This window comes from Nycticebus coucang, chromosome 5 (assembly GCF_027406575.1).
Source record: "Nycticebus coucang isolate mNycCou1 chromosome 5, mNycCou1.pri, whole genome shotgun sequence".
Lineage (NCBI taxonomy): Eukaryota > Metazoa > Chordata > Mammalia > Primates > Lorisidae > Nycticebus > Nycticebus coucang.
This window is the reverse complement of record NC_069784.1, coordinates 109736308-109762666: the sequence shown is the minus strand read 5'-3', so window position 1 is coordinate 109762666 and position 26359 is coordinate 109736308. Positions and strand designations below refer to the sequence as shown.

The 26359-nt window shown below is 42.7% G+C and overlaps 2 protein-coding genes across 4 annotated transcripts in view; both read left to right on the top strand.

Annotated features, from left to right (window-relative positions):
• The first annotated feature begins 495 nt into the window (after positions 1–495).
• LOC128585566 (MFS-type transporter SLC18B1-like) lies at positions 496–22363 on the top strand. The gene is made up of 7 exons (XM_053590609.1): positions 496–583; positions 4645–4781; positions 9301–9402; positions 11230–11321; positions 13420–13515; positions 14487–14552; positions 22177–22363. The coding sequence occupies exons 1-7, from the start codon at positions 496–498 to the stop codon at positions 22361–22363; spliced, it is 768 nt and encodes a 255-aa protein (XP_053446584.1).
• The window catches only part of LOC128586605 (pantetheine hydrolase VNN2), a 35429-nt gene continuing 25479 nt past the window's right edge, over positions 16410–26359 (top strand). For 2 of the 3 annotated variants that reach the window (XM_053592594.1, XM_053592593.1), the window contains exon 1: positions 16410–16683. The gene's annotated coding sequence lies outside the window, so the exon portion shown is untranslated. The remainder of the gene's footprint in view (positions 16684–26359) is intronic. The other variant, XM_053592592.1, reaches the window with a different exon arrangement.

Below are 26359 nucleotides of genomic sequence, written 5' to 3'. Positions count from 1 at the left end.
GGCCAGAGAATCATGTAAGACAAAAAACTAAATGTCAGGACAAGGAGTTATTATGAGCCACTTCTGGCCCCTGTCTTCCTCGAAGGCTGTGAGCTGGTGGAGCAAGATCCGCCCTTCTTTCCCAGCAGCCCTTGCAGCTGTCCATGCAGCAGCGCCCACGTGTAAAGACACAGGCCCACTTCAGGCAGCAGCGGGAGCCACCCTGGATTCAAAACCACACGTTCCACAGGAGTCAACCTGCCCTGTAATAAATGCATGGATATCAGTCCTAGTGTCTCTATGGGGAAACATGTCAGGTGTAAGAGTCAGCACAGTCAGGGAGACACAAAACATCATGTCCTCATCAGTTGTTCGTGGTTCACTTGCATTTCCCTTTGTCCAGCTGAAATTTACCAATCAGAGTTATTCATATAAACAAGTAACATAGTGGGCATTGTTCTAGTGGCACCGAGCTAAAGCGTTCACTCAGAGAACAGGTTAGAGAGGCAGAGCCACATGGAGCCACACGGTGGCGCTCGTCCCCTCTCTGAGTGTGACGACCCCGTCGCTTCTGCAGTTGAGCGTCCCGGCTGTGCTCAGGATGGTTGGTTCGGTACTTGGCTGGTAATTAAGAAATAAACACCGGGTCAGATTCTCATGTAGCAGGAGCAAAACGTTTGTTAACTCTGTACCACACCAGACAAGGAAAGAGACTTTGCCGAGACATCCTAGTTAGTGGTGGAACTAGATATCTAGAACTTCTGGGGTTAGGAGCTGGACTGGCCCAGTGTCTGTTACCCCTGAGGCTCGGCCCGCCCTCCTCATCCCGTCCCTTCCTCTCTCCTCGGGATCTTCTGCAGCCCCTCCCAGTCGCCACCGACCTGGCTACTCGAGGCTTGTTTCTCTTCTCAGACAATTTCTCTATTTTCCCTGCATCTTTCTTGAACTTAACAAAAATCCCCGTTAGCTAAATTTTTATGAACAAAAGTGTTCGACAAGCTCAGTGTTTATCCACTGAAGGCTTTTTTATTTAGATTGAATAGAAAAAAGAACTGGTATTTTAAAAACCTCTCTAAGATTGTCATTATTAAAGCTGTAAAAACAGATTAAAGCCCATTTAGGAGTACTTTTTTGTTTTTTGTTTCTGCTTTTGGTTTTGAGACAGAGTATCAAGCTGTCGCCCTGGGTAGAGTGCTGTGGCCTCAAAGCTCGCAGCAACCTCTAACTCTTGGGCTTACGTGATTCTCTTGCCTCAGCCTCCCAAGTAGCTGGGACTACAGGAGCCCATCACAGTGTCCGGCTGTTTTTTTGTTGTTGTTGCAGTTGTCATTGTTGTTTAGCTGGCCCAGGCCAGGTTTGAACCCACCAGCTTTGGTGTATGTGGCCTGCGCCCTACCCACTGAACTACCGGGCGCTGATGAGGAATACTTTTTCAAAAGTGTTATTGTAAAAAAGTTACAGACAGAAGCTAGAAAATTAACCAAATTTTATTTTTCTGACATTGACAGAATTTTGTATTCTCTAACCTCTGCCCGTCTCTTCACCTTCTTCTTCTTTTTTATTTTTTATTTTTACATTTTTTTTTTTGAGACAGAGTCTCACTTTGTCACCCTCAAGAGAGAGTGCCGTGGTGTCACAGCTCACAACAACCTCAAACTCATGGGCTACAGCGATTCTCTTGCCTCAGCCTCCCAAGTAGCTGGGACTACAGGCTCCTGCCACAATGCCAGCTATTTTTAGAGATGAAATCTCACTCTGGCTCAGGCTGGTCTGGAACCTATGAACTCAGACAATCTACCGGCCTCAGCCTCCCCGAGTGCTAGGATTACAGGCGTGAGCCACCGCACCTGGCTCTCTTGACCTTCTTCTGGACTCACAGACAATGTAGCTTTAGCTCTGGATGGCTAAGAGCTCCTCTCCCTCCTTCTTTCCATCTGTTCACGATTCCCTGTTCAACACTGCCTGAAAAAAATATTTCTAAAATAGAGCCCTGGATATATCAGTCCTCTTATTAAAATCCTTACATCCAATAAATTCAGGAAAAATATTACACATCATGGTTACTATAGGTAGTAACAATATATTGTATACTTGAAAATTGCTAAGAGTAGATTTTAAGTGTTCTCACCACAAAAAAGTATGTGAGGTAATGCATACATTAATTAGCTAATTGGATTTAGTAATTCTACAGTGTACATCAAAACATCATGCTATATACCAGAAAAAAATATATATATGTATAATTTTATCTTGTCAATTTGGAAAAATTTATGAAATCCATGAAATACGAACTTTCTCCTGGAAGCCAATTTAGAAGCTATTGTTAGATTTAAGTAGAGGAATCATACAGTCTGGAATCTCTCTCTTCCACTCTGCATAACCTCTACTCGTCCTGCAAGACTTACTTTATCTTGCCTCTTCTGGGGAGTTTTTTTTTTTGTTTTGTTTTTGTTTTTGCAGTTTTTGGCTAGGGCCAGGCTTGAACCTACCACCTCCAGTATATGGGGCTGGTGCCTTACTCCTTGAGCCACAGGCACTGCCCACTTCTGGGGAGTTTTTAACAACCTTGATCATTGGACTAGATGTTGAATAAGTAGTGCTACTGGACTCAGATTTCTTCTTGCCCCTCAACTGAGGACCACCCTATTCCCACATCTCTAACAGGAGCTTCCTGTGGCAGGCACTATCAACCAGACAGTCATGTCCCTCCAAGGGGAATACAGATGTTCCTCAGTAACTGTGGGGGGTTGGTTCCAGGACCTTCCATGGCTCCAAAATCCACAGATACTCAAGTCCCTGATATAAAATGGTGTAATATCTGCAAATAATCTATGCATATTCTCCTGTATACTTTAAATCATCTCTAGATCACTTCTAATACCCAATACGATATGAATGCTATATAACTAATTGCTGTATTATTTAGGGAATAATAATGAGAAAAAGAAACTGTCCATGTTCAGTACAGACACAATTTTTTAAACATATTTTTGATTCATGGTTGGTTGAATCCACAGATGCCAGCCCCATGCATGGATACAGAGGGCCAACTGTGTTATCAGAATTTGGAGGGTGCAAAGAGAGTACTAATTAGCTTTGAAAAGCTCCCCAAGCAATTCTTCTATTCATCCCTTCAAGCAAGTATCAACCCAAGTTTTCATTACATGGCGTTCTTCAACTGCTTGGTTATATTAATTACATGTTGATTTTCATGGATGTTTTTATATATTCTTATTATGATAACTCCTTTTCCCATTCTAGATTTTAGGGAAGCAATTTTTACTATAATAGTTTGACTTATACCTTAAAAACATAACACTTTTATATGCACAACAAATGTAACCAATTAAAATTGGAATTTTTGTAAATTCCATTTTAAAGGCGACTAACATCCTTAGCATACATTTCAAAATTCACACCGTATTGTCTGCCTGCTTGCAATACCTTATTGAGCCACACAGTGGTGCTAGTTCTCTTTCTAGTCAAACTATGTACTGTTTCTGTAATTGCTCATGGAGGCTGTGCTGAGATTTGGTTTGCTATTGAATACTGAGCTAGTAAATAACAAATTTTATTTAGGTTTAACTTTACTCCTGCATCGTAAAAGTCTTAAGTTTAGCACTTAAAATAGTTGAACCACACTTCATGATTTTTTTCTTGTTGTTTTGTTTTGTTTTGAGACAAAGTCTCAAGCTGTCGCCCTGGGTAGAGTGCCCTTTCCCCTCCTTACTGTAATTCCCTTCAAGAACAGGAACTGGGTCTGTCTTGTATATCTTTGCCAAGTATTTTGTATGATTCCTGGGTCAGCAAAGATTTTGTTTGGTATATTAATTAGAAGATAGGAAAGCTACCAATCAATACAAGGGGAACTTCAGGGAGTCCATAAAGTTTGTGTGCGCTTTCAAATAGCTATTTTAAAGTGCACACAAACTTCATGGCCACTCTGTGTAATTTTGGTGTTAAATTATATAGTATAGAATAACAGTGCAGTGGGAAAACAGAGAAAGATAAAAGTTATGGAAGAATTAGGGCCAGAGCCAGACTTACAAACTGAATGGAAGTCGAAAAGAAAAAAATAGTAGGAAAAATAAAAAAGGTGTGATGCAGTGTGACTAGAGCTTGGAAATAACCATGACTACTGTTTAGAAAAGTGAAGAAGTTTGGATTACTTAGGGAAAATGGTGAAAATTACAGTTGGCACTGAACTGACCTTGAATGCTAAATGTAATTTACATTGGATTCAGTAGCACTTCTTTCAATCTCATGTTTTCTTGGAGAACAGAACAAAATCTGTATTTTTTTTTGGAATGTAGGTTCCTCCTAAGCACAGGGTACTCTGTGCCTTGGTTAAGCTCTGTTGATGCACCAAGTCAAACTCTCTATATTCTCTCTCCCATCTGAGGAAGGCCTTACTTCCCCTCACACTCTGATTGCAACTGATTCTTGTTAAATTTGGAAAATTATTTTTGGTAAAATTCAGTGTAACTTCTAGGTTTGAATAAGTTATATGGAAATGTGGTTGATGATTTTAGGCAAGCTCAGAGGTACAGTTATTTATCTGATCACCTGATAAAGATGGTCTTGTCAGTTTACTTTTCAAAGTAAGTTAAAGGATAAAGTTAAGAGGATTTAATTGCTATGATTTTTTTCATTTTTCCTCCAAAGTGTCTGATCCAGGACAGCACTCGTTCTGGAAACTGATCTCTCTACCCAAGGTCGGCTTTATAGTTTTCACCATCAACTCGCTCAGCTCCTGTTTTGGCTTCCTTGATCCTACTCTGTCTCTCTTTGTTTTGGAAAAGGTAAGCGGTCTGATTACTGAAGAGCTCTGCACTGTAGCAGGTGGACGACGTGACTGCTTGCTCTGGCCCCGCCTTGTGGAATGATCTTTGCGTGACTGTGAGAGGGAAGCAGAATGGGAACTGCACGTCAGGGCACCCTGTGCCTCCCCGGGACGGCCCTATGAACTGGGGGTCTGAGTCATTGCCAAAGAAAGAAGGCTTTCGCTAAGTGGCCAAAACATGGTCTCCTTCTTTCCAAGACCTTGCTCACGCCACTGTAGGCCTGGCTTGGGCATCATCTGTGCTGTTTAATAAGGACACCCTTCCTCTATTTGTTTCAATTTCAGTAGGCGTCGGGGTACTCAACAGCTTGTTTAATGTGAGATGTTCTTCTCTGGGACAGTGGTTCTCAACCTTCCTAATGCCGCAACCCTTTAATACAGTTAAAAGGGGTCATGAGGTTGAGAACCTCTGCTCTAGAAGATCTGCTCTGTTAGATCTTACTACTACGAGGGATCTTACTACTTTTTAGATTAATCATATAATCAGATAATTGTGGATTATATTAATCTGGGATGGGAGAAAGTAACCAAGGGTCTCTAGTGCTGAAGAATAATGCCATCTAAAAGTTTGATGGCATAGAAACTTTGTGTTCTTAGATATTTTTGAAGAAAACATTATTAACGATGCTGTTAAGTTCATTACAAAGTCTGACAGTTAATTATACAGGAGAATTAATGTATGCCTGTAAGAGGCAACAATGACTAACTTCAGCCTACACCAATTTTATTTAAGACATTAGATTTAAAATAGCACAATTTGGCTCAGCTCCCATGATCAGCGGTTAGGGTGCCAGCCACATACACGGGAGGCTGAAGGATTCAAACCCAGCCCTGGCCTGCTAAACAATGACAACAGCAACAAAAAAATAGCTGGGTGTTGTGGCGGGCGCCTATAGTCCCAGCTACTTGTGAGGCTAAGGCAAGAGAATTGCTTAAGCCCCAGAGTTGTGCTGTGAGCTGTGACGCCACAGCACTCTACCGAAGACAACATATGAGACTCTCTCAATAAAAAAAAAAGCACAACTATGAGAAACATAAGTTCTTTTTTTTTTTTTTTTTATTTATTTATTTTTTTTATTTTGGCCAGGGCTAGGTTTGAACCCGCCACCTCTGGCATATGGGACCGGCGCCCTACTCCTTGAGCCACAGGCGCCGCCCAGAGAAACATAAGTTCTAATAAAGTTTCCAATATGATCATTTCTGAATATTGATCTATCACAGAACGTAAGGATTAATTTTTTTTTAATAAACATTGCCTTTTGAAGTCACTAAAAACAATTTTGTATATTTCAGGGATAAACTTGGGGACTATAATTTTAGTCCCTGCCCCAAGATTTAGGAAATAACATAACATTGTCTAATATTGGATGTTATGCACCCAAGAGAGAATACATAAAACATATTTTGTGATTATACTGACAGGATCTCTTTATATCATTAACAACAGGTCTCTCTTTAAGCCATTTTTCTCTGTGCTTTTAAGAGGTTATATCTAGGCTGGGCATAGTGGCTCATGCCTGTAATCCTAGAACTCTGGGAGGTCAAGGCAGGTGGATCACCTGAGCTCAGGAGTATGAGACCAGCCTCAGTAAGAGTAAAACCTGTCTCTAGGAAAAATAGAAAAACTAGCCTGGTTTTCCAAGGGGATTGCCTGAGCCTAAGAGTTGGAGTTTACTGTGAGCTTGGACACCAAGGGTGTGCCACCATGCCGCCCAGGGCACAGAACATGATTGTCTCAAAAAAAAGTAGTTTATTTATAAGAAAGGAGAAAGATAAGTATAGCTGACCCATTGCGGCATGGTAGGTAGCCTACGCTGGCACTGCTTGTGCCTGGGTGATGGACTATGTCACACCTTTTATGAGCCCAGGGATGGCTGTGGTGTCCTGCAACTGCTGACATTTTCCCCATCCCGTTAGCCAATTCCAACCTAAACATTTTTTAGAAATTTCTTTTCTTGTTTTTTAATCAAATTGTTTTTTTCTGTTGCTCCTCTTCGGACTTGTTGTTTAGTGGGCAGTTTGCTGGACAGCCACTGGTTGTCTGGCCTTTCCGGGTAGGATGGTTCTACATCTTATCCCTCCAGCCGTAAGATGAGAAGAGGACATTTCTGACTTTTGCATCCTGCTACCATCTTGAAAGAACTAATATCTCAGCACAATTAATATTTATCACAAAAACTATTAAAAGACATAGTGACTCACGAATAAATCCTGTGGGCTTAATTTAAAAAATTACTTGAAGAAATTTATTAAGGAAAATGAAAACAACTGGATTACCAACCCCCAAAAAAGGCATTTATACCATGTGGGTAATACTAACAGTATCAGATTTATGTGGTAGCTCACTGTTTCAGAAGCCTTTTAAAATACTGTATGTCATCTTTTAAGAGGATATGTCCAGGCTGGGTGTGCTGGCTCACACCTGTAATCCTATCAATCTGGGAGGCTGAGGCGGGTAGATTGCTTGAGCTCAGGAGTTTAAGACTAGTCTGAGCAAAAGGGAGAGAGACCCAATATACTACAAAATAGAAAAACTAGCCTGGTGTTGTAGTGGGCGCCTGGAGTTCCAGGTGCTTGGGAGGCTGAGGCAAGAGGATCGCTTGAACACAAGAGTTTGAAGTTGCTTTAGGCTATGATGACACCATGACACTCTATACCAGGGCGACCACAAGACTCTGTCTCAAAAAAAATTAAATATAATTAAATACTGTATGGTATGACTTACTTTTTAAATCAGATAGTAACGCCCCTTTGTGTTAAAGGAAATGTTATTATTCGTGTTTTCTGTACCTTAAACTGCAGCCTGTGAACTATCGGAATCACCTGGGAGCTTGTTCAAAATGCTGATTCTCTATTGACTATAATAAAATCTAATTTAAAAATTAAAAAAATAAAAAAAGATATATTGCAATTCCAAATCCTCATTAAAAAAATCTGTTTTCTTCAAAAAAAAAAAAAGAAAAAACAAAATGCTGATTCTCAGGTCTTATCCCAAACTTTCTGAATCAGAAACCTTACAGCTAGGATCCAGGAGCCTCTTTTTTTCTTTTGATATAGCTCCATAACCCAAGCTGGAGTGCCATGGCCTCACACTAGCTCACATCAACCTCAAACTCCTGGGCTCAACCAATCCTCCTACCTTAGTCTCCTGAGTAGCTGGGAACTCAGGTACCTTCCCCCATGCCTGGCTAATTTTTCTGGTTTTGGTAGTGATGGGGTCCCACTTTGCTGAGGCTGGTCTCAACCTCCTGGGCCCAAGGGATCCTCCCGCCTCAGCCTTCCAGGGTGCCAGGATTACAGGTGTGAGCTACCAGGGACCAGGAACCTCTTTTTTTTTTTTTTTTTGAAACAATATCTCACTATGTTACCCTCAGTAGAGTGCACAGCTGGTGGTGGTGTCACAGCTCACAGCAACCTCCAACTCTTGAGCTTAAGCGATTCTCTTCCCTCAGCCTCCCAATAGTGACCACAACATCCGACTATTTTTTGTTATTATTGTCATTGTTGTATAGCAGGCCCTGGCCAGGTTCAAACCCACCAGCCCCCATGCATGTGGCCGGCACCCTAGCCATTGAGCTACAGGTGTTGAGCCACAGGAACCTCTTTTTTTTGAGACAGTCTCAAGCTGTCACCCTGGGTAGAGTGTCATGGCATCACAGCTCACAGCAACCTCAAACACTTGGGCTTAAGAGATTCTCTTGCCTCAGCCTCCCAAGTAGCTGGGATTACAGGCACCCACCACAACCCCCGGCTATTTTTTGGTTGTAATTGTCATTGTTGTTTGGCAGGCCTGGGCTGGATTTGAACCTGCCAACTCGTGTATGTGGCTGACTCCCTAGCTGCTGAGCTACAGGCTCTGAGCCAGGAACCCCTTTTAACAAGCTCTCCTGATAATTTCTAGGCACGTTAAAGTTTGCAAAAAACTATTTACATATAGAAATGTTATTCTAGGAGCAGAATTATATGCTTAATGTAAAAGGCTAAAAGCAAACAAATCTAAGTCTTCTGACCTCTCAGTTAGTTTTTTTTCCCTCTCAGAGAAAAAGCAACCCATTTACACACACAAACATTAGGAAGAATGCTGAGTGTTATTAGTACTCAAGGTAATAACAAGAGCTGAAGAAATGATATAAGGAAAAGATGGGTGTTTATTTAAAAATTATTTATTTATTTAGTGAGACAGAGTTCCACTTTGTTGCCCCAGTACAGTGCTGTGGCTTCACAGCTCACAGCAATCTCAAACTCTTGGAGTCAAGCTGTTCTCTTGCCTCAGCCTCCTAAGTAGCTGGAACTACAGGTGCCTGCCACAATGCCCAGGTATTTTTAGAGACAGGGTCTTGCTCTTGCTCAAGCTGGTCTCGAACCCATGGGCTCAGACAATCCACCCGCATCAGCCTCCCAGAGTAGTAGGATTACAGGCGTGAACCACACTGTGTGTGGCCTAATTATTTAATTTTAATATAGGATTTTCTTTACAGTTTAATTTACCAGCTGGATATGTGGGACTGGTATTCCTGGGTTTGGCACTGTCCTACGCCATTTCTTCACCACTGTTTGGCCTACTAAGTGATAAGATGCCCGTACGTACCCTTAACTTAGATTTTAGTTGCTTTTGTATGTTTGGACTAATGGTTTTCCAACTGTGCCTCTGGAACTCTAGGGATCTGTTGGTTAGAATTGACACATTCTTGGGTGGCGCCTGTGGCTCAAAGGAGTAGGGCGCTGGCCCCATATGCCAGAGGTGGTGGTGGGTTCAAACCCAGCCCCAGCCAAAAACTGCAAAAAAAAAAAAAAGAATCGACACATTCGATTGGACTGATGGAGATGTTCTAGGGTCTTCCAACATCAGCCATCACCCTGAGTAGATTCATTTTTAATGATGGCTTGTTTCCTGGCCATCTTTTCACTGTAACCTCATGCTCCAGAAGGGGCAAGGGAGCCCTCGGGGGGCCTTTAAAGTTCTTTCTTTCTTTTTTCTTTTTTTTTTTGAGAGTGGGATTTGCTATATTATTGCCAGTTTGATCTTAAACTGGTCTCAAGTGATCCTTCTGTCTCAATCTCCCAAGTAGCTAGGATTATAGATGAAGCCACTGAGCCCAATTTGGGGTCTTTTTTAAAAAGGATACTAATCCCATCTATGAGGGCTCCACCTTCATGACCTAATCACCTTCCAAAGGCCACTTCCAGATACCATCACCTTGGATGTTAGGATTTGACACAAAAATTTTGGGGGGACACTAGCATTCAGTCTATAGAGGGGCCTTTTTTTTTTTTTTTTTTTTGAGATAGGATCTCTCCTGGGCTAGAGTATAATGGTGTCTGCCTAGTTCACAGCAATCTCCAACTCTTGGGCTCAAGCAATCCTCCTGCCTCTGCCCCCTAAGTAGGCGAGATTCCAGGCACCACCATGCCTAGCTAATTTGGGGGTTTTTTTTGGTAGAGACAGGGTCTTCCTCATGCTTAGGATAGGTTCAAACTCCTGACCTCAAATGATTCTCCCTCCATGATCTCCCAAAGGACTAGGATTATGACATAAGCTACGATGCCTGGCTCCATTTTTTTTTTTTTTTTTTTTTGAGAAAGAGCCTTACTATGTGGCCCTTTATAGAGTGCTGTGGCATCACAGCTCACAGCAACCTCAAACACTTGGGCTTAAGTGATATTCTTGCCTCATCCTCCCCCATAGCTGGGACTACAGGCACCTGCCACAACACCTGGCGATGTTTTTTTTGTTGTTGTTATTGTTGTTTAGCAGGCCCGGGTCTTGAACCTGCCAGCCCTGGTGTATGTGGCCAGTGCTCTAACCATTAAGCTACAGGCACCAAGCCCTGGCTCCATTTTTTTTTTTTTTGAGACAGAGCCTCAAGCTGTCGCTCTGGGTAGAGTGCTGTGACATCACAGCTCACAGCAACCTCCAACTCCTGGGCTCAAGCGAGTCTCCTGCCTCCACCTCCCAAGTAGCTGGGACTACGGGTGCCTGCCACAATTCCCGTCTTTGTTGTTTGGCAGGCCCCAGGCTGGATTTGAACCCGCCAGCTCAGGTGTATGTGGCTGGCACCTTAGCCGCTTGAGCCACAGGTGCCAAGCCATTCTGGCTCCATTTTTTAACACTGGAATTTTTCTAGGTATTGTAACTACTTAACTATCTATTGTGGGTTCCTCGTGGTCACTGTTTGCAAATTCTTATATTTGGAGGAGTTCATCAAGTGAAAAAATCTGCAGTGTACGCCCCTCCTGAGGAATCCCTGTATCTTGTCTTTGCTTTGGAGTTTTTCCTCTACTTTTCTATTAAATGTAAAATTCTTTTTTCATTGTATTTGGGTTTTTGAATCTCATGACTTATGTTCTTTAATCATGGAAGATCTTTACTTCTAAGAGGTTATTTGAACTCTCTTTCTGTTTCCCAGCATCTAAGGAAATGGCATCTGGTTTTTGGAAACTTAATCACAGTAGGGTGCTACATGTTCTTAGGGTTTGTTCCAATTTTGCACATTAAAAGGTAATTTTGGGGGCGGCACCTGTGGCTCAGTGGGTAGGGCGCTGGCCCCATATACCGAGGATGGCAGGTTCAAACCCAGCCCCGGCCAAACTACAACAAAAAATAGCCAGGCATTGTGGCGGGCACCTGCAGTCCCAGCTACTCTGGAGGCTGAGGCAAGAGAATCGCCTAAGCCCAGGAGTTGGAGGTTGCAGTGAGCTATGTGACGCCACGGCACTCTGCCGAAGGGGATAAAGTGAGACTCTTTCTCTCCAAAAATAAAAGGTAATTTTTTCTTCTTCTGTATTTTTGGTTAAATAGCATTGGGAATGATATCAAAAATTTAATTATAATTCTGTTATAGCTTAGTATTTTGAGGCTTAATATTTAAATAATTATTTTGATTTGGGATCTCTTCAATTGTTTGTTTAGACCAATGATATTTTACCTTCCTAGGAGTTAGCAGTGGTACAAGCAGACAGGAATGGATAAAATCTGTATCAAATGACAAAAATGTTTCTTCTCCTTCTGTTTCAATTGCACACTTGTTTGTACTTTATTATGAAAATAATATTCATAGAATATCAAGAATTATATCATATTCTCCTAAGTAAAGTATCTCAAGAATGGAAAAAAATACCCAGTGCACTCAATACTATTATGAAATCAATATCTAATCACCCACACTTGGCTCAGCACCCCCCTAGTAGCACAGTGGTTACAGCACCAGCCACAAACACCGATGGTGGTGGGTTCGAACCCCATCCGGGCCAGCTAAACAATTGCAACCAAAAAATAGCCGGGGATTGTGGTGGGCACCTGTAGTCCCAGCTACTTGGGAAGTTGAGGCAAGAGAATCACGTAAGCCCAAGAATTGGAGGTTGCTGTGAGCTGTGACACCACAGGACTCTACCGAGGGCAACATAGTGAGACTCTGTCTCAAAAAAAAAAAAAAATCACCCACACTTTCATACGAAAGATATAACACAATTCTAGCCCAGAGAGAAGGGTGGAAGAGAAAGGCCAGGGGAGGGAGTTGGACAGGTGGAGGGAGGGTAATCCGTGGGACCTCACCTACTGTGCATATTGCAAAGGTACATGTTGAATATATAAATAGTAGAGTATAAATTTCTAAACACAACAATAAATAAGTGAGGTGAAGCCTATGCTAACCACTTTGATGTAAACCTTCCAAATTGTATATAAAATCAGCATTGTACCCCATAAATGCAGTCATGTACACAGTTATGATCTAATAAAAATAAAAAGTAAAAAATGCTCTTATTCCTACTGGAAATAATTTCCCACAGTTCCTAGTGGAAAATGATCACTTAGTATCAATGTGTACCTTTATACTTTATATGATCTTTTTAGATAAATAGGAGCATATACTGTTAGGATTATTTTATATTTTCACACACATACGTGTACTTTGATGGATATTGTATGGTTTTATTTATTTATTTATTTATTTACGTCTGTGGTAAAACACTTACCATGAGATGTGCCAGGTTAACAAAATTTTAAGTGCACAATTCATTTTGTATAACTGGAACATTAGTACTAGAAATTAGTATATTAGTACATTATTTAAAAGTAATAAAAACATCACTTTAAAGATAAAAAAATGAAAATAGCAGTTGTTGCTACCCACTTTAGTTCATAGTTCTTAGAACGTATTTCTTGTTTTTTCTACTTTTTCTCCTTCTTCTGCAAAGCCAGAACCAAATCTTTTTCTGACTTTCATTGTTAACATGTAGTAGCTGCTCATTAAAACTTGTTTAGTGTAATTTATTTGCTAAAATAAAGGGAACTTTTAAAGACCTTTTCTGGTATTTATAGGATAAAACACATTTTCCAGGAAAGAGAAGGATTTCGAAGTCTTTCAGACCTGGCTTTGCATTTTGGCTTTACCATTTACTAGTCGTGTGAACTGGGGGAAATCACTTACCATCCAAGAGCCTCACTTTTCTTTTTTTTGAGTTTAACATCTCCCTTAGTAATTAATAATTAATCTGTGTAACTAATTTCTCTGTGATCCTGTCCTCCTTAGCATTAAACTTTGTATCTCTTAAAATGCTGACATTTTTGTTTTTCTTTTCCCAAAACCCCTCTGTAGTCAGCTCTGGCAGCTGGTGCTGGGATTAGTTGTACACGGCATCTCTGCTGGAATGAGTATAGTTTCAACTTTCCTGGAAATTCTCAGCTGTGCATAGTAAGTTACTGCCATTGCTTATAGAACTTATTATAAATGGAAGTGAGCATCATAGGCTTTCTAGAATTTCTCAGTATTTTTTCATGTTGGATATTTTTCCCAATATAGTAATATATTATATTTATGCATTATGTTATATTAATATAGTGATATTAATACAGTAATAGCTAAAATGCATTGTGAATAGATGCTCCACTTGGTTTATGTCTCGGTATATATATAATTTTTCAAAGCTAAAACAAGATGAGAAGAGCTAACATTGTTCCTCTTGCATAGAAGAGGTCCATACAAGAGCATATAGAGTGACCAGGCATCTGTCACTTGGTCATCATCTTTGTTGAATAGGCATGATGATGAAGATCACTAGATATTATGGCTGTGCTGGGTCAGTTCAACAATTATCTTAGGAATAAGCAGCTACTTCTGTGTTTATTAAAAGTTGCCATTATGGTCCGGGTGTGGTGGCTCACACCTGTAATCCCAGTACTTTGGGATGCTGAGGCAGGTGCATTGCCTGAGCTCATGGGTTTGAGACCAGCTTGAGCAAAAGCAAGACCCTGTCTCTAAAAATAACTGGGCGTTGTGGCTGGCGCCTGTGGTCCCAGCTACTCAGGAGGCTGAGGCAAGAGAATCGCTTAAAAAATAAAGTTGCCATTGTTCTCTTCTCATGTTTGTCTCAATTTAAGAATTTCCTGATTAGTTATATATTTTTATAAATGTTTAATGCAAATGGCTCATGATTCTTAATATCATATCTAACATATGTAATAAAATTATTTGTAGAGAACCACAGAATAAACCTAATTACAAAAATTCCTTCCAATTAGATTCATTATTTATCTTACAGAGTGTTTTTGCTATGGGTTTTGTCCAGATTTTCCCTGACTTATAATTTGTTATAGTTTGTAATAAATTTTTCTTTCATGCAGGTTTTCCTTTTAATAATGGGTACACTCATGTCCTCTTTGCAGTGAGAATGGATTTGAAGAGGGAGTCAGTACACTGGGACTTGTATTTAGTGCAATGTGGTCACTTGGGTGAGTAGTCATTGAATTTTACTCATTTACACCTGCAAGATGGAAAATACAATCTCCATTTGACAGATAAAAGAAACTGAGACGCTGAGTGGTCAGATGAGTTTCTCAAAGACAAACAGTCTGTCTAGGGTAGAGCCAGAATTCTAATTCATATCCTCCACATCCACAATCAGTGGTTATACAAGCAATTTTGATACCCGATCAAATGGTCTCATATATTTTATCTTATTTAAGTGATATCTGTCTGCCCAGCTATTTTGTTGTTGTTGTTGTTGCAGTTGTCATTGTTGTCCAGCTGGCCTGAGCTGGGTTCAAAACCGCCAGCCTCGGTGTACGTGGCTGATGCTGTAACCACCGTGCTACGGGTGCTGAGCCATTTTTATGAGTTTTATCTTATAAAAAGATAAGGAAATGCACAAGTGAATTTAGTTTTTTTTATCTGCTCTTCTGTGCTGCCTTAAAAGCATTTGAGTGAATCTTACCTGGAGGCCCAGATACAATTTTATTTGGTAAAACTGAGACTCAGGAAGGGAGAATACAGGATGTCCTAGGAGGGCATCAGAGATCACACATTATATTTGTTGTTTTAAAATTCATTTTTGCTAGATGACTGTAAATCACACCTGTAATCCTAACTCTCTGGGAGGCTGAAGCAGATGGATTGCTTGAGCTCAAGAGTTGAGACCAAGCTGAGCGTCACTCTCAAGGGAGACCCTGTCTCTACTAAAAACAGAAAAAAGTAGCTGAGCATTGTGGCAGGTGCCCATAGTGTCAGTCACTCAGGAAGGTGAGGCAAGAGGATCGCTTGAGTCCAAGAGTTTGAGATTGCTGTGAGCTATGATCACACTGAGGCACTCTAGGTAGAGTGACAGAGTGAGACTGTGTATCAAAACAAACAAACAAAAAAATCTCATTTTCTGTTAACAATAATGAAAGTTATATCTTATCTTTGTTACAACAGAGACAGTCTGTATTACTTATCACTAGTCCACTTCCTCTTCCCGGGCACCTCCTCTTCCCTGGCAACTTCTTCCACTACCCGCAGAAGACAGAAAGAAGAATTGGGAGTGGAGTGGGAGGGCTGAGGGAGATGCAGAAGGAGAAAGAGAAGAAATAGGAAGAGAGAGAAAAAAATAAAAAATAAGAAAAGGCAGGAGGGTCAGGTGTAGTGGCTCACGCCAGTAACACTAGCACTCAGGGAGGCCAAAGTGGGTGGATTGCTTGAGCTCAGGAGTTTAGGACTAGCCTGAGCAAGAGCTGGCATAATAAAATACAATAAAATAATAGCCAGGTGTTGTGGCAGGCGCTTGTAATCCCAGCTACTTGGAAGGTTGAGGCAAGAGGAGCGCTTGAGCCCAAGAGTTTGAGGTTGCTGTGAGCTATGATGTTACCGCACCTACAGAGAGGGTGACAGTGAGTCTTTGTCGAAAGAAAAAAAGAAAAAGAGGGCGGCGCCTGTGGCTCAGTCGGTAAGGCGCCGGCCCCATATACCAAGGGTGACGGGTTCAAACCCGGCCCCGGCCAAACTGCAACCAAAAAATAGCCGGGCGTTGTGGCGGGCGCCTGTAGTCCCAGCTGCTCGGGAGGCTGAGGCAAGAGAATCGCTTGGGCCCAGGAGTTGGAGGTTGCTGTGAGCTGTGTGAGGCCACGGCACTCTACCCAAGGGCCATAAAGTGAGACTCTGTCTCTACAAAAGAAAAAAGAAAAGAAAAAGAAAAAGAGAAGAGAAGAGAAGGAAAGGAGCCGGGTTTCTGGTGGCTGGGAGTCTCGGAGCAGAAGTCAAACCCTTCCTTCCTCCCGCCCCTCCCAAAACAAAGGCTGAGCCGGCCCCGCCCCAACCGGAAAGACCCTGGCCCGCCCAAACCTTCCAGCACGCGCTGGAACCTTCCGCCCCTGCGCCCAGTATAAAAACAAGCCCCCAACTCCTCTCGGCGCAGTTGCCTTGTTTTCCCAGGCGGGTGTGTGTTGCTTGTCATTAAACATGGCCTGACCCTCTCCCAGTCTCGTTCCCGAGTACACCCCTTTCATCTGGTGCTGAACACCCGGGCCTGGCGCGTTGTGGCCCAGACCCCACTGCACTGAACCGCCTGTGGGAGATTTTTAGAGGATTTCGTCCCGCTGCCGTTTGAGGGTGAGTAGGGTTCCCGGACACCTTCACGTTGAACTTCCCCATCTCCGGATCGCCCTATCTTCCCTCCTGCATAGATTCCTCCAGCTCCCGCTGCTCCACCCCCGCACCCGCACACGCGCAGGCCTGCACGTCCCACATCTCCAGCTTCTCCTGACTCCTTCCGAGCCCGCCCGCTTTTTCTGTGGCCAGGTTCTACAGTCAGCAACTTTCCTGTTGCCGCCGATCAGACCCCCACAGCACCGCGCTGCCACCTCCTGCTGCCCGGAGGGTTCCCCCAGACCCCTCTCTCCCAGCCTACACTGCTCTCCTACATACCGACTCCCCCTGTAAGATATTTCAGAAGTCAAAAGGCATAATAATGGTCTGGTGCTGTGGCTGTCACCTGTAATCCCTGCACTCTGAGAGGGGGAGCCTGGAGGATTGCCTGAAATCAAGAGTTCAATAACAGCCTGAACGAGAGCGAGACCCCCGTTTCTAAAAATAGAAAAACTGGAGTGTTGTGGTGAGCACCTATATAGTCCCAGCTACTGGGGAGGCTGAGGCAAGAGGATCACTGGAACCCAGAAGACTGAGGTTGCTGTGAGCTATGACGGCAGAGCACTCTGCCCAGGGTGATGGAGTAAGACTCTGTCTCTAAAAACAGTGTACAATAAATCTGTCAAAGCCAGGATAAAAATCCAGCCCTTTTCATCTCCTTACTAATTCAAATCTTGATACTAATTTACATCTTAGTACTGAACAAAGTACTTCATCCCCCAGTTCGCCCCAATATTCAGCATAAACTCCAAAACTTAAAAGAAGCCTCAGGCTCCACTAATGGAACTTTTAGAACTGGATTTCATGGTCTTTTAATAGGAATGAAGAGAAGATGGGGAAAAGGCAGAAAAAAAAATTTTAGTCACTGCCACTTATGTCTTCTTCAGAGGTGGTTACTCAGAAGGCTCATGCAGGACAGCACGGCCTTCTGCAGGACTGGAGCACTCCCTGTCTTCTCGAGTCTGGTCCCTAGAGTAAAGTTCTTTAAGAAACACCCTCGGTGGAGACTCCAAAACCATGTGCTCTCTGCAAAACAGAAAGGCTCTGGAAGTGAGAATATATCCTCCTTAGAACAGGAGACTACATTCACCTTCGGAAACTGGTGGTCCCCTAAGTTGACGAGAGCTACTTTCATCTGACCAACATGTTGAACTTCAAATAGACTCAATAATGTAACACCCTCACACCCCCCACATATTCCCCAGTTTCTCAGTTCACTGGGAGATAAAGTCCTTTTACTCATCCTTTATTACTTTCCAGTTATCTCCTTCACTAAAAAAAGATCTTCTGGAGGGCGGTGCCTGTCGCTCAAAGGAATAGAGCGCCAGCCCCGTATGCCGGAGGTGGAGGGTTCAAACGCAGCCCCAGCCAGAAACTGCAAAAAAAAAAAAAGAAGATCTCTGGCTTCCTTTCTCTGATGTCTGAAAAAACTATAAACTTTCTGCCTTTTTCCACCTGAAGTGTCTACTCCTATATGTCTGTGTTTCCATGTCCATATATGTCATATGTATGGAATGCTTCACTATCAGTGTAAAAGAGCTCTAATTAATTGGCTTAAAGAAAAAAGTAAGGACTTACATCAAATATTTTATCAAAAACATGAGAAAGAACTTAAATGCCTTTTAGTTCACGTGACCTTTGTAACCTTTGATAAAGAAAATTAGTTTTAAGATCATTGTAAGTTTAAATTTTAAGATAATAATTAATACATCAATAAAAGTAACTACATGTGAGATGGCTATCAGAAAAATCAGTCCTACTGCAAAAAGGACTTGCTTTGCCTCTTTAGGAACTGGTCTGAGAATAACCGAATAATATTTTATTGAAATTGGGTTTATAATTAATACATTAATGCAATGAAATAACTTGATTTTCTCCTTTTGAATAAGATTTCCATATGATGTGAATAAGAATAAAAGATTTTTTTTTTGAGACAGTTTCACTATGTCGCCCTTGGTAGAGTGCAGTGGTGTCCCTGCTCACAGCAACCTCAAACTCTTGAGTTCAAGCAATTCTCTTGCCTTAACTTCCCAAGTAGCTGGGACTACAGGTGCCCGCCACAATGCCCAGCTATTTTTTGTTGCAGTTGTCATTGTTGGTTAGTTTCCCTGGGCTGGGTTTGAGCCCACCAACTTTGGTGTATGTGGCTGGTGCCATAACCACTGTGCTATGGGCGCTGAGCCACGAATAACAAAAGATTTTTGTTCACTTTTGTATTATATTTTAATAGTCTATATTAGGCTTATGATTATTTGGGAAACTGAGTCTCTACCCACAAATAAGATTTTTACTTTTTAAAATCTTAATTATCAGTTTAATTAAGTGAACAACAAACTTTATAGTCAACTGTGATCCTGTTTTATGAAAGAGGTTTTTGATAAGAGGATTGAACAGAAAGGAGAATAGGAAGGAAAACCGTGCATAGTAACATTTTATCCTGAGGTGAAGTGACTGATTATTTAGAAGGAGAAAAAGTAAGGACAAAACATAGTTTTGTAGCATAATCTTTAAATTGTACACATTAGATAGAACTCTAAATTAGATAGAAGAGAGAATTTATTAAAGAGTTTACAAGGCTGAGAGGCTGATGTGGGTCAATCACTTGAGCTGACCAGTTATAAACTAGCCTGAGCAAGAGTGAGACCCCCATCTCTACTAAAAATGAAAAACTGAAGCAACAGCTTGAGCCCAAGAGTTTGTGGTTGCTGTGAGCTAGGACACCATGCCACTCTACCAAGGGTGACAAAGTGAAACTCTGTCTTAAATATAAAACCAAATAAATAAATGGAAGAGTTTTTATATGATCCAGTTGGCTATACTGTATGAAATTTGGTTAAAACAACAAAGCTTTAGGCCAGGCACAGTGGCTCCTGCCTGTAATCCCAGCACTCTGGGAGGCTAAGGAGGTGAATCACTTGAGCTCAGGAGTTCAGGACCAGCCTGAGCAAGAGAGAGACCCCCATCGCTAAAAAATAGCTGGGTGTTGTGGCAGATGCCTGTAGTCCTAGCTACTTGGGAGGCTGAGGCAAGGGAATCACTTGAGCCCAGGAGTTTAAATTTGAGGTTGAGTTAGTGAGCTGTGACACCACAGCAGTCTACCAGGTGGCAAGAAGGTGAGACTCTGTCTCAAACAATAAGTAAATAAATAAATAAAGCTTTCTTTAAATGTTCGTTCACTCACGATAAAATTAAAAAAAAAACCCTAAACTTTAAAAGTTAAATTTTATACCCATATAACTTTTTTTTTTTTTTTTTGCAGTTTGGCCGGGGCTGGGTTTGAACCCACCACCCTTGGCATATGGGGCCGGCACCCTACTCACTGAGCCACAGGCGCCACCCCCCATATAACTTCTTGAATTGCCCTTAGTCATCTAAAGACTATTACTCTTAAATAAAAGCTAGTGTTTTATGATAATCTGTGTTTCTATTAAACTTCTAGACCTATAATATTTAATAGGCCTTGATATATATTATCAATAATAATTATATACTAATTTCTATACTACAACAATAGCCAAATCTCCTTTCCATCTGTAATCATGACTGCTATAAAATCTTTATGATCCACAGACTACTTTACTTTGGTCTTCTTAAACAACAGTTTCTAATCAGCTACAGTTCAAAATTGAATTCTTTTAAAAATGTCATGGAAAGAGCTGAGGTATTCTTTTATGATTTTATTTAAAACATTACTAATACTCTTGCTCTATTATCCAAAGCTGTGATAAATATTGACTAAATAACACAATTTATCTGATACCTCCAGGATTGAAAACTATTGAATTCTGCCAGGAAAGTTGGCTCACGTCTGTAATCCCAGCACTTGGTAGGCCAAGGTGGGTAGATTGCCTGAGCTCACTGGGGGGTGGGGGGTGGGTCAAGACCACCCTGAGCCAGAGCGAGACCTCATCTCTAAAAAATAGCCGGGCGTTGTGGCAGTCGCCTATCGTCCCAGATGCTTGGGAGGCTGAGGCAAGAGGATCACTTGAACCCAAGAGTTTGAGTTGCTGTGAGTTATGATGCCAATGACACTCTACCAAAGGTGACTAAGTGAGACTCTGTCTCAAAAAAAAGAAAAGAAGACTGTTGAATTCTGCCTCACTAGGCCTCCTTCTCCTCTTTAAGACTAGAGATCAGGGCAAAAGAGACAAGTCTGCAAAGTGCCAAGGGCAGATTTCAAGGAATGAAACTAGTAAACGTCTAGTTCCTTTATCTTTCTCCTTAATTTTCCAATCCCACCTGGCCCCTACAAACTCTCTTCATGACTTCATAAAGAGACCACAATGCTTACAGCCTACAAACTAAAGTAAAGACTTTACTCTAAGTCAAGGCAACCATCCAGCTAAAAGGAATCCTTTTCATTCTTACTGTTTTTCATCACTACTGCTGAGCTACAAATCCTGTCCTAGATTCAACTCTCTGAACTCTGAAAACACAGACCTTCCACCCAAAGTAAATTACCTAGAAGCCCAGCCCATCACACAATCCAGACTCCGACTCGCTCCCTACTCTCTGCTCTCTTTCTCATCTCTATCCCTCTCTCTTATTAATACCTACACCCAAAATTAGAACACCCCTTCTGCTAAGACAGGCCTATTGTCTAATCTGCACTCCTCCCTTAAAAACTGGAAAAACTGAAGCCTCTTGCCCCCCTATGCCCACTGACAGCGTCATTGACCCCTAAATCAAATAAACTTCTACCTCTTCCCTAAAACACCCTCTGTTACACCCCCACCTATTCAGTCTCTCACCAGAGCAATTCTAGCAAGAAGTCTTTACCTCTGGGACATTAAAAGCGCCCTCAGAAAATACTCAGAAACTCAAGAATTTCTCCTTTTCTTCAACTTTTCCACTTGCCTCAGTGACACCGGTGTCTTTTTCTTGGGTGGAACCTCCACCTATCTATGCCTGCCAAGAAACTGGGCTGGGACCTGCACCCTGGTTCTGCTTTCCCCTGATACATCCCTCCTCCCAGGCAAGATGCAGTTTCCAGTCCCCCTTCACATTGTACTTAGAGTTCAGCCTGCCATCCAATTAATCCCTTTCCTAGTGGGATTAGGCATCACAGCAGGGGTTTCCACTGGAACTGTCGACCTAGGAATTGAACTGGCCAAAAGCCTCCAGGAAGTCTTTATCAGTTACTATTCATACAAAATCAGGTAGACTCCCTGGCATCACTAGTTCTCCAAAATTATAGAGGCTTGGATCTACTCACAATGCGGGAAGGGGGCTTTTGCACTTTGTTACAGGAGACTTGCTGTTTCTACACCAAGTCTGATGTGGTCCAAGAGGGCATCACCCTACTTGGGGAACAAGCCACTCTCAAAATGAGGGTTCCTTGTTCGACAGCCTGTGGGAAGACTGGATCTTACCCCCTCTGAGGCCCATTCACTGTAATCCTCCTGTTATTAACCATTGCCCCTTATGTCATCCAGTTCCTGTCCTCATTTAATCAAGACAGGATAAAAAAAGGTGTCAGCCACAGTTGCAACTCAGTTTCTACTACTCCCTGAACTCTCTCCCAATACACCCCAAACACATGCAGCCCCGCCGATACTGGACTCGTCTCACCAAGGACAACTACAGCCCTGTCCAGGAGAAGCAGTTCCAGAAGACTGACCTTCATCTACATCACCCCTTTTAACAAGAGTCAGGAATGTTAGGGGCCTAATCCCTTCCCCTTCCTCTCCTTTTAATTATCAGTGTAATTAAACTGATAATTAACAACTAACTTTGTAGTCAACTGTGATCCTGTTTTATGAAAGATGTTTTTGATACGAAGATTGAACAGAAAGGAGAATAATGTAGGAAGGAAAACCGTGCATAGTTTTCGTCCCCTCCTAGAACAAAAGGCCTACCTGGCCCTGCCCCACGAGTTCCCCCAGAAAGACCCTAACCTGCCAAAACCTTTCAGCAACCTGTGGAATCTTTCTCCTCCTATGCCCAGTATACAAGCAACCTTTGATGCAGCCGCCATCTTTGCCCAGGTGGGTCTCTCTCCCCTTTTATTAACTTGGCCTGAACTTGTGCTGGTCCCATCTCTGAGTAAGTGCACCGCAGGACTCTTTAGTAACCTCAGGGAGCAGCTCCTGGGGACCAGTGCTTTAGTTACTCAAGAAGCAATAACTAGGGTGGCGCCTGTGGCTCAGTGAGTAGGACGCAGGCCCCATATACCAAGGGTGGCGGGTTCGAACCTGGTCCCGGCCAAACTGCGACGAGAAGCAATAACGAGACACACATTACTGCCTTTATGGGCCGCACACTTGAATCTTTAATAGCAATAAATAACTCAGAGTGCTGACTTGGTTAATTTCTCGATACTGTTCCACAGTGCATTCTCTTAGGAAATATTTTAGTATTTTTCTCCTCTTGTAATAATGCATGTGATGTAAGTTACTCAAAGGAACAAAACACATTTTATTGCTATTTTTTAATTTAATGAAGTGTTGTGGTATAATTTTTAACATGAGAATTAATTTCATTACTTAATAGAAGGTAAAATTAGTCTGGTTGCATAGTGGCTCACACCTATAATCCCAGCACTCTGGAAGGCTGAGGCGAGTGGATTGCCTGAGCTCATGAGTTCAAGACCAGCTTGAGCCAGAGCGAGACCTCATCTCTAAAAATAGCCAGGTGTTGTGGTGGCCACTTGTAATCCCAGCTACTTGGGAGGCTGAGATAAGAGAATCCCTCGAGCCCAAGAATTTGAGCTTGCTGTGAGCTGTAATGTCACGACACTACTGGGGCAACAAAGTGAGACCCTGTCTCAAACAAAAATAAAATTATAGTATATTTGAATTTTGGGTTCTTTTCTTTTGGAACTTTGACATTAAACCTTATCAATAGCACACAGTATTCAATTCTGGTAATACTTTCTGATTGTGTTTGTTGACCTGCAAGTTTTTTTTTTCCTCAGAAGTGGTGAGATGGATATTTTCCAGCTTGGGTTTTTCCCTCTGCCAGGTGCTTTCCCTCTGGTGCTTTTTCTGTATTCTTTTCTTGCCACTGGAAAAAAAAAGTGGTGAGGCATAATGTGTTAATAAGATTATAAAATGGGGCTCAGCGCCTGTGGTTCGAGCGGCTAAGGTACCAGCCAGCCATATACACCTGAGCTGGCAGGTTCGAATCCAGCCCAGGCCTGCCAAACAACAATGACGGCTCCAACCAAAAAATAGCTGGGTATTGTGTCAGGCGCCTGTAGTCCCAGCTACTTGGGAGGCAGAGGCAGGAGAATCGCTTGAGCCCAGGAGTTGGAGGTTGCTGTGAGCTGTGATGCCACATCACTCTACCCAGGGTGAAAGCTTGAGGCTCTGTCTCAAAAAAAAAAGATTATGAAATGGGGGCTGCGCTTGTGGCTCAGTGGGTTTGGCATCAGCCCCATATACCCAGCATGGTGAGTTCAAACCCAGCCCCAGCCAAACTGCAACAAAAAAATAGCCAGGCGTTGTGTCGACCACCTGTAGAGCTAGCTACTCAGGAGGCTGAGGCAAGAGAATTGCCTAAGCCCAAGAGATGGAGGTTGCTGTGAGCTGTGACACCATGGCACTCTACCGAGGGCAACAAAGTGAGACTGTCTCTTAAAAAAAAAGAAAGATTATAAAATAGAAGCCCAGGCCAGGCGTGGTGGCTCACACCTGTAATGTTATCACTCTGGGAGGCTGAGGCAAGCGGACTGCTTGAGGTCAGGAGTTTGAGACCAGCCAGTGCAAGAGGGAGATCCCATCTCTAAAAATAGCCAGATGGCCTGTAGTCCCAGCTACTGACGAGGCTGAAGCAAGAGGATCACTTGAGCCTAACAGTTTGAGGTTGCCGTGAGCTATGATGCCATGGCACTCTACCAAGTGTGACAAAGTGAGACTGTTTCTCAAAAACAAAAAAAAGAGGGCAGCGCCTGTGGCTCAGTCGGTAAGGCGCCGGCCCCATATACCGAGAGTGGCGGGTTCAAACCTGGCCCAGGCTGAACTGCAACCAAAAAATAGCTGGGCGTTGTGGCGGACGCTTGTAGTTCCAGCTACTCGGGAGGCTGAGGCAAGAGAATCGCTCAGGAGTTTAAGACCAGCCTGAGCAAGAAGGAGACCCTGACTCTACTAAAAATAGAAAAACTAACCAGGTGTTATGGCATGAAAAGTCGGGGAGGTGGAGCAAGATGGCAGCCGAGTAACAGCTTCCTTGCATCTGGGCACCGTGAGCCGGGGGAGATAGGACTCCAGGCATCTCTGGCTGGTGGGAACTGCCTAATCATCACTCCTATGAGGATACAGGGAGTCAGCGAGAGACTTCTGGACCCCAAGAGGAGGACTAAAACAGTGGAAAACCGGCAAGTGGTCGCGTGTGTTCAATCCGTCTAAACCCGCCCACAACTGTAAGTTCAGTAGCAGCGAGACTGCAAACCAGAAAGGCCTTACCTGTGAACTGTTTTAATGTCCTTGGACTTGGCACTGAGTTGAACTGCCTTGGGGAAGGCCTGAGCGGGAGTGTGGAGAACTTTGGCCATTGTCTAGGGCCCCAGTCTGAGCCGCTGAGCCAGACGGAGCTAACAGTGTTTGGCGGTGGGTCACACAGAACCATTGTCAGTGATCTGCCCCGGCAAGCTCTGCCCTCAGGGTCGCAGAGCTAGAAACGGGTGGGAGCTGGTAACCCAGCAACCAAGTAGCCTAAGGGTGGGGTCTGAGCTGCCTTGCAGCCCGAACCCTCAGGGGCAGAGTGAGACCGGTTTTGGCACACTGGGTAAGTGGATAGCCACTTCAGCATTGAATCCAGCGAGAAAGCTGGGAAAGCTTCTGCTCAGCAAGTTTACAAGTTCAAAGTGCCTTTTAAGTAGGCTGAAGAGAGATTTAGGGTGTCTACCTGCTGGGGTTTGAGAAATCAGCAGCCTCTAGTCGTATCAGAACTGTGACTAACATCTCATACCCCAGAAGACCACGTGTTGCCCAGACAATATTCAATAACATATACAAACTGCTTTGTTTTGGGTTGTGTATTTTTTCTTTTTTTTTTTGTTTATTTTGACGTTGTTGATGTTCTTTTGTTTTTTAATTTCAACCTTTTCCATACAGATCCCTTTTTCTTTCTCAATTTTTCTTTTTTTTTTTTGTAGAGACAGAGTCTCACTTTATGGCCCTCGGTAGAGTGCTGTGGCCTCACAGAGCTCACAGCAACCTCCAACTCCTAATTTCCCATTGCTGCCTCTTTAATAACTACAACTTCATTTTTGCTAGTGTTTCTACTGCTATCATTTGGTTTTTCACCCAATTGTATCCCCGTAAAGTTTTCTGTTTGCTTGTTTTGGTTTGATTTATAGCATTTTTGTCTTTCCTCTCTACTTGGTGGAGGTGGGGTACTGTGTCTGATCAGGTTAGCAAAGAGCTGCTGACCTCAAGGGAACCACCCAACTGGGCACCCCCAGAAGGTGGGGTTTTTTAAGGTTGTGTCAAAGTACCCTACTGTACATCTATATTGCCCTGTCTCCCTCTTTCTGTGCCTCTATTCTTTTTGTCAATATTCCTTATCCCCACCCCCTCTCCTTTCTCTATCTTTCTTTTTTTTCTTATCACTCGGTCCTCCTTTCTTTCATCCCTTTTTTGCTCTTCAACCTTCTCACCCTTCTGGTCCTGTAACCCTTAGTCCACAGGCACAAGAA

What these genes read in the sequence shown, in the direction of transcription:
- LOC128585566 (XM_053590609.1), top strand. Translation starts at nt 496, where the DNA reads ATGGAGCCACACGGTGGCGCTCGTCCCCTCTCTGAGTGTGACGACCCC. An exon ending in CTCTCTTTGTTTTGGAAAAG is followed by an intron (nt 4,782 to 9,300) that starts GTAAGCGGTCTG and finishes TTTTCTTTACAG; the next exon opens with TTTAATTTACCAGCTGGATA. An exon ending in AGTGCAATGTGGTCACTTGG is followed by an intron (nt 14,553 to 22,176) that starts GTGAGTAGTCAT and finishes CATTTAATCAAG; the next exon opens with ACAGGATAAAAAAAGGTGTC.